General features: G+C 47.1%; 1 protein-coding gene across 1 annotated transcript in view; it reads left to right on the top strand.

Moving 5' to 3' along the window:
• Window positions 1–2,924: 2,924 nt before the first annotated feature.
• The window catches only part of LOC110336891, a 36,195-nt gene continuing 31,435 nt past the window's right edge, over window positions 2,925–7,684 (top strand). The window contains exons 1-2 of the mRNA XM_021219630.1: window positions 2,925–2,988; window positions 4,879–5,226. Of these exons, the coding sequence (XP_021075289.1) occupies window positions 2,925–2,988; window positions 4,879–5,226 (412 nt within the window). The remainder of the gene's footprint in view (window positions 2,989–4,878; window positions 5,227–7,684) is intronic.

Raw genomic sequence — 7,684 nt, forward strand, 5'->3', positions numbered from 1 at the left:
CAGCCTGTGCACATAGGAATAAGCAAATCCCAATCCTCTCATGAGATTCCAGCTTGGTCTCTTACTCCTCTCCTTTCATCTCTGCTCTTCTGGGGTGACTTTGGATTGGTCTTGAAATGTGGTTGGGAATATTTCCCCAAGTAGTACCTTCCCAGGGGGAGGGATGTATTTAAAGGTCATCTAGGTTTTTCTTTCAGTCACTAATTCATGCTGTCCTATCCTCTCGATTTTCTTTCATGGCTTCCATTCTTCATGACCCAGAAGAATAATCTAGAGCTTTGAACCATGCTCATGTTCCTTTCCCCCATATGTCCCCAGCTCCTGTCTTGTCTTAGCTGGTGATTGTCTTCTGCTCTGATTCCTATAGAGCCAGATGAGGCAGGTGACACACATGCCCCAGAGGTCTGTCCTGAAGCAGGATGGTATCAGTGCTTTGAAGGTGCTGTTTTACTTACTGTTAAGAATGTGGTGTTCACCAGAGCATCCCTGATCTCAGGATACAGGGAATTTGGAAAAGTGAAACTCAAGGTAGATGCCCCTGAGCTGTGTCCTGGCTCTCAGGGTCCAGCTGTTTAAGGATGAAGACTCCAGCACATGTGATGTCTGCAGGGAAGAGAAAGGGACTCTCACTTGAAGAATGGAGGAGCTTCCTGTGGATTCTCTCTGTGGATGAGAAAACTTAACTGTCTAAAACAGTGTCCTACTTAGCATTCACTGTCACCTTGACACAGGTCAAACTTATCTGTGGAGAAGAGTCTCAACTGAATAACCATCCTTATCAGGTCTGGCTATGGATGTGTCTGTGAGGGATTGTCTTAATTGCTGAAGGAGGCCCAGGCCACTGTGGACAGCACCATTCCTAGGCTGATGGTTCTTGGATGTATAGGTAATATAAGAAAACTAGCTAAGCATAAGCCAGTGAGCTAGCTGCTAGATGAACCAGCTGTAATCTGGTTTTCTGCCTTGATATCCTTCCATGTAACAAAATGATCCAGACCCAGAAGGGAAATGGACCTTTTACTCTCTCCTAAAGTGCTGTTGCTCAGTGTGTTCTTTATCACACCAAGAAAAAGAGACCTAGAACAGTGTATTGGGAAGAACAGATGGTACATCTATTTGAATCAATGTTCTACGTACTCAAGAGCAGATGCCCTTAGTACCCTGTGGACAAAGAAAAGGAAGTATTGAGACCCAAGAGATGTCAGAGGTGCAGTCCTTTCATTAATGCCTTCTCTTTTAAGTCTGAAGAGAAATGTCCCAGGACTTTCTTCTGAAATTTCTTAAGGATACTCATCCTCTGGATGCACACTTCTTCCAACTTTAGTCCAGGACTTCCTGGGGAGAATCTGGAACCCTGTCTAGACCCACCCTACACTAGGTGGAAACAGGAGTTCTTCAGAACACAGTGAGCAGGTTGACAGGCCCTGCATCCCACGTGTGTTGAAGGGATCAGGAAGTTCACATTTGACTTCATGACCACTGCTGCTGTAGCCCTAGACATGAGATTGCAATTTTCCCAGAGGATGCCAGAGGAATATCAGGATGCATGCTCAACACTTAGAAAATTATTTCTCTAAGCCATGCTTGACCTTGGCTTGCAGACAGGTTTCCATCCCTGTCTATAGGAACCTGGAACCCACTTCCAAGACCCTGATGTGACTTGTTTCTGAGAATACCCCTAAAAGTCTTCTCACTTCTGGCATCTCCCATGAGGGAAGACAGAATTTCTGATGGGGAGTTGTTACAGTAAATCTCTCCAACCCAATTATGCCCTGGCAATGAAAACACAACAAAATTAATATGAACACATGCTGTGCGCCTAGATTGGGCAGATCTACCACTACACTACCATCTTCTCCATCTAAGAGACCCCTTAGAACTTGTGGTTTCTCCAGGCCAGGTGCTTCTGCTCTACTTTTCTTCTTCTTCCTCCTCCTCTGCATTCTCTCTCAAACCCCCTTCTTTTCTTTCTTTCTTTCTGCTCCACCTTCCCTCTCTCTGCCCAATCATCAGTTCTCCTTTATTTTCCAAATTAAGATGGGAAGAAGGTTTATAAGAAAACACAGAGTGCTGACTCATTCCTTGTTCACAGCCCCTCACAGGATAACAGAATTGACATCAAATATAATTAACTCCAGGGCTATCCACAACAGTGAGTCACCCAGACAAAAGGCATAGGTGACCAAGGAAGACCAGAGAGAATCTAGGCTCACCTAACACACAGCTTAGCCAACCTATAATGCTAGAATGATGCTTTGAAACTTCCCATAGAAGTAGGCACCCATAGTCCTCTCCAGGACACACAGGTCACCTCTTCCCAACACCCAGGACATGAAATTCCTCATACAACTTTTTCTGGGTCTTTCTCCTGGATCAGGAACTTGACTGGTGACTGTAGTGATAAAGGATTAATCTTCCCTAGTCATCACTCAGCTGGTCCCTTTAGAGCCCTCATAGGCATCTCTGTCACCTTCCTGCTGGGAAATCCCACCTTCCCAGAGCACTGAGGACACATGGCAGACTGAGTGCTCATCTAGTCTCTGTGTCACAGGGACACACAGACAGGATGGAGACTCCCTCTTTGATGCTGACAAACTGAAGGCCAGAAGCCAGCAGATGTCGGCCCTGGGATGAGCCATTTTTCTCTGAGGGCACGGGGATGCTTATCAGTCTTGTTGCTCAATGTGTTGGTTGAGGAGAAACATAAAGAGAGAAAAATTGGAGGGATGCAGGGCAGCACTGAGAGTGGAAGGAACCAAGCAGTGCCTTGGAGACAGACCCCACCACTCATAGCCCATTAGATTCTGGGAAGTGCTCCTGCCTGAGAAGAAACTCAGCTCAGAACGAGGAAGGACAGCAGAGCCTGAGAGCTGCACTGAAGCTGAAGGTCTCCTCAGAGCAAGGACATGACAGTGAGAAGACAGATGGAGGTGTCCTCTGAGCTTCCCCGCAAGGGGTGTACCTCCAGGCAGGGCCTCCTGTTCGCAGGTAAGGATGCCTACTCCATGACTGTGTGTGGGGAACAGAGCTCAGAGAATGGCTGGAGTTTCCTGAAAAGGCAGAAGCCCAAAAGGAGACTTGGGGGGTTGTTTGTAATCATAGGGCAGAAGGTACAGTGAGGGCTTAGGTTTAGCAGGCTGAAGCTCTCATTGGAAAGGAACTGATGAGGGGAGAGAAAAATCCCCAATGTTCCCTACTGAAAGTCATTCACATTGGCTGCTCTGTGAATCCTGATGTATCCAACCGTCACAGGGTGACTCTCCAAATAGAAGTCAAACAGATAACAAGATGGCTCAGTGTGCAGAGACATGACAATCTCAATTCAGTCCTCAGCTCCAGTATGGTAGATGGGAAGAAGGGAGTTCTGCAGGATCTTCTCTGCTCCCTGCGCCCATGTTCTGGTTGCATCAGGACATGAAAACACTGAGACATTTGCCTTCACACTTGTGCTATGGCACATACCCACGCAAGCTCATACAGAGACACATGCCTTCACAAACCCATACATACAATACAGAAGTAAAAATTAAAAAGTTACATCACCCTTGAATATAATTATTTTTGTTAGCTACAAACCTGGGAACTATGTAGATTAACTCATGCATGCATGCATGCATTCATCGATGCATGCATCCATCCATCTTTCCATTCATCCATTGATCCATCCATCCATCCATCCATCCATCCATCCATCCATCCATCCATCCACATCCATCCATCCATCCATTCATCCATTCACCCACATATCCATCCATCCATCCATCCATCCATCCATCCATCCATCCATCCATCTACCCATCCTTTCTTCCCCCTTCCTTCTTTCCCTCCCTTCCTTCTTTTCCTTCCTTCCTTCCTTCCTTCCTTCCTTCCTTCCTTCCTTCCTTCCTTCCTTCCCTATTGATGTCTAAGACTTTTCCAGGAACTGTGTCTTCCTAATGTCAGATTACTCCCGGTCCTCCCAAAGCCCTGACTCTAGTGGGGTCAGAAGTCAGAGTATCCAGAAGATGATCTTATGGGTTGACTGGTACTACAACGGGAACAAAGAAAAAAATTCAGAAAGTGAGGGTTTTCTAGAGGAGGAGGTCAGCCAGGCATCCTCACACCAAATATGGAACACTGAGGGGTGATCCAGGCAGACAACTGAGCAGAGAACTCCATAAAGAGTTGACGACACAGTGAGAGTCATGAGGGAATGGAGGTCATGTTACTCCACCTCCATGAAGGAGGGTGGGCACACCTCTACCCACACCCCTAAGCTGAGTGCTGATCTCTGTAGAGGAATGTGTTAATTTTTAAAAAAGATTTATTTATTTTATTTATGTGAATACACCGTAGCTCTCTTCAGAGGGCATCGGATCCCATTATAGATGGTTGTGAGCTACCATGTAGTTGCTGGAATTGAACTCAGGACCTGTGGAAGAGCAGTCAGTGCTCTTAACCATTGAGCCATCTCTCCAGCCCTGTGTTGATTTCTTAATTGGTTCTTGATTGTGTCAATAAAGAAGACAGAAGCCAATGGCTGAAACAGCTTAGCTGATAAGAGCCCAACAATTGTGCTGACTAGTTTTAAAATATTAAAATTGTCTAGTGTTTTCCATATGTGGAGTAAATGTGGGCTGAAGAGTGCAACCAGGGTGGCTATTGGCGGCTTGGTGAAGCTAGCTGAGAGAGCCTGGGGGAATGATAGCAGTTTCTGGTCAGGGAACCATCTGGCCTTTGACAGAGCTGTTGAAAGTGAGACCAGCATCAGCTGATCTAGCTGCCTACCTGGGAGTGTGGGTAGAGCTCTTGGGAAGGCAGAAGTGTGATTTAAAAAAAAATTACACACAACAGATCTCACCTGCTCAATCTCAGTGGTTGCTTTCTCTTCCCTTTTAGCCTCCCTTTTAGCCTGCTGGCTCCTGTCCACCACTGCCCAGGTCACCATTGAATCGGTGCCATTCAATGTGGTTGAAGGAGAAAATGTCCTTCTTCTCATCGACAATCTGCCAGAGAACCTTATAGCCTTAGCCTGGTACAGAGGACTGAGGAAAATTGTTGTATACACACTGAACACTAAAGTAAGTGTAATGGGGCAAATGCACAGTGGTAGAGAGATAGTGTCCAGCAACGGGTCCCTGTGGATCCACAATGTCACCCGGAAGGACACAGGATTCTACACCCTACGGACCATAAATAGACGTGGAGAAATTGTATCAACATCATCCATGTACCTCTATGTGTACAGTAAGTGATACCTTGTGAACTCTGGGTGCTGAGTGGGGTTCATTCCAGTACACACACACAGAAGTGTCAGGCCTTCCCACCTTTTGCCTTGTGTCCTCATGTTGGGGTGTGACGATTTAGTGCAGGACACACATGGAGAATAATGACAATTGAACAGAATCCTTCATTTGACTTTACCTTGCAGTCAGCTGTATGTATGGCTGATACATCTGTGAAGGACATCAACCATTGTCTAGACTTCTGGGGTTCTTAGCAGTAATGTGTCCTTGCAAAAGCCCTTGAGGGAGGAAGATTGGGTTTGAATGTGGAAGCCATAGGATCCTCATGGAAGTGAGCACCAGGAAGCCCTGTCTGCAGACCTCTGTCCTGACTCATCCCCTGATAGCCCTGAGAAGCAATTTTAAAAGGCTAGATTCTGTCTTTCTGTTGGGAGGGAACAGTGCTTTGGAGGAGCAAATTCTTGTGCCATGTGTAATCAGCCGGTGCACTGTCATGAGAGCCACAGTTAGGTGAGGTTTCCTGGACATCTCCAATGAATCCTCAGGGAGAGTATAGAAGGACAGGTGCTCAGGCCACTAACTGACTGTCCTGATGGGCTTATGAGACTTCCAGGAAGGTCATGGTTGCCAAGGAGAGGGACAGAGGACACAGGACCTTCTGACAATTGCTTGGCCTTTGGGGTCCAGCTCAGGGAAATGACAACAGGCTCTGCTGATGTGGACAGCTCCCCAGATGTGAGCTGCAGTTCCTCCAATGATCAGTAGGGTCAGCCTCGGGGAAGCACAACACCCAGAAGAATATTTGTCTCAAGCAGGAACTTAGCCTCCTTTCTTGGCTTTCTTCCCTGTTCCTGGAGGACACTGATGGTCTTTTCAGGTCTACTAGCTGCTTCCTGTATCTGATACCCTGCTAGGAAACCATGTTTAGTTTCAGCTTTATGTATTTTCTTTGGGAAAGATAGAGTGTCCTAAGGGAATCACCTAGACAGAGCTTCAACGCATCTCAGAATGGCCAGGGAGCACATGGGAAGACACAGTTCAGCAAACAGAAGAAGTAGGGTCATTGTCTCGAAACCCTGCATGGGATGATGGAGACCAGAGCAGTCCTTCTAGGACCCAGGTCACCTTCTCGCACACACTCAGGCTGTGAGCTCCTGACACAGCTGCTCCTGGGCCTTTCTTCTCCCTCAGAATCCTGACTGGTGCCTCCAATGAGAATGGATCTATCCCCTTCCCCACTCATCATGCAGCTGGTCCCTCTGGATCCCTCACACACATCTGTCACCTTCCTCCTGAGAGCAAATTCCATCTTTACAGAGCACTGAGAACACAGGGCAGACTGGGTGCCCAGCTGGGTTTCTGTCACACAGGGAGTGCAGAGGCCCCGTCTTTGATGCTGACAAAGGCCATGGTAGATCAGAAGCATCCCCTGGGTGAACAGATATTCTCTCAGGGAACAGGGATTCTCAGAAGTTTGTTCCTCATTGCGTGCTCTGGATGGCCGAAACAGAACGAGCCAAGTGAAGAGGTGAATAGCTCTCAGGACAGAGATGCCCACAGCCCGCGGGACTCCGGGAGATGCGTATGTCTGGGAGGAGGCTCAGCTCAGAGGATCAGAGAACTGGGGAACTGTGCTGGAGCAGATGTGCCACAGAGGGAGGACAGATACGGCCACAGAGACCTGGGAGGTGCTCTCTGTAGCATCTGTTGGTGCTTCTGCCCACAGATGGGGAGACCACATTCTACAGTGTGTGAGAGGAGAGGACTCACCTACTGTCTAGGGTTTCCTCAAGGGGACAGGGACTGGAGAAGTGTCTCAGGTTTTGTAGGAAGACAGCAGTACAGAGGATCATCATCATCATCATCATCATCATCATCATCATCATCATCATCATCATCAGGAGGCTCTTGGAAAATAAGAAGAAGCAGGGGGAGGGGTAGATTGCTCTCACCCAAAGTTAACCATCATGATCACAGGGTTTGGCAGACTGAGGTCCTCAGCTGTGATGTTCGGAATAAGAAACTATGGCCGACCGAGGTTCTCAGCTGTGACGTTCCGAATAAGAAACTATGGTAGACTGAGGTTCTCAGCTGTGATGTTCGGAATAAGAAACTATGGCAGACCGAGGTTCTCAGCTGTGGCGTTCTGAATAAGAAACTAAGCTGGTGTTGATCAGTGACATAGTTCAGTGGATATAGACATTTGCTTCATGTCTGATGACCTGAGAACCAATGAACACTAGTTGTCCCCCGATTTCCACCTAGGGACTGTGTCCTGCCCCTCTGCCCACACTGAGACACGCCCTTGCAATGAACAGATACACCAGTATAATAAGTAAATGTATAAAAATTTATAGCAATCTGTAAGGCAAAAGACACTGTCAACAAGACAAAAAGGCCACCAACAGATTGGGAAAGGATTTTTACCAATCCTAAATCTGATAGAGGACTAATATCCA

Source organism: Mus pahari, chromosome 19 (genome assembly GCF_900095145.1).
Source record: "Mus pahari chromosome 19, PAHARI_EIJ_v1.1, whole genome shotgun sequence".
NCBI lineage: Eukaryota > Metazoa > Chordata > Mammalia > Rodentia > Muridae > Mus > Mus pahari.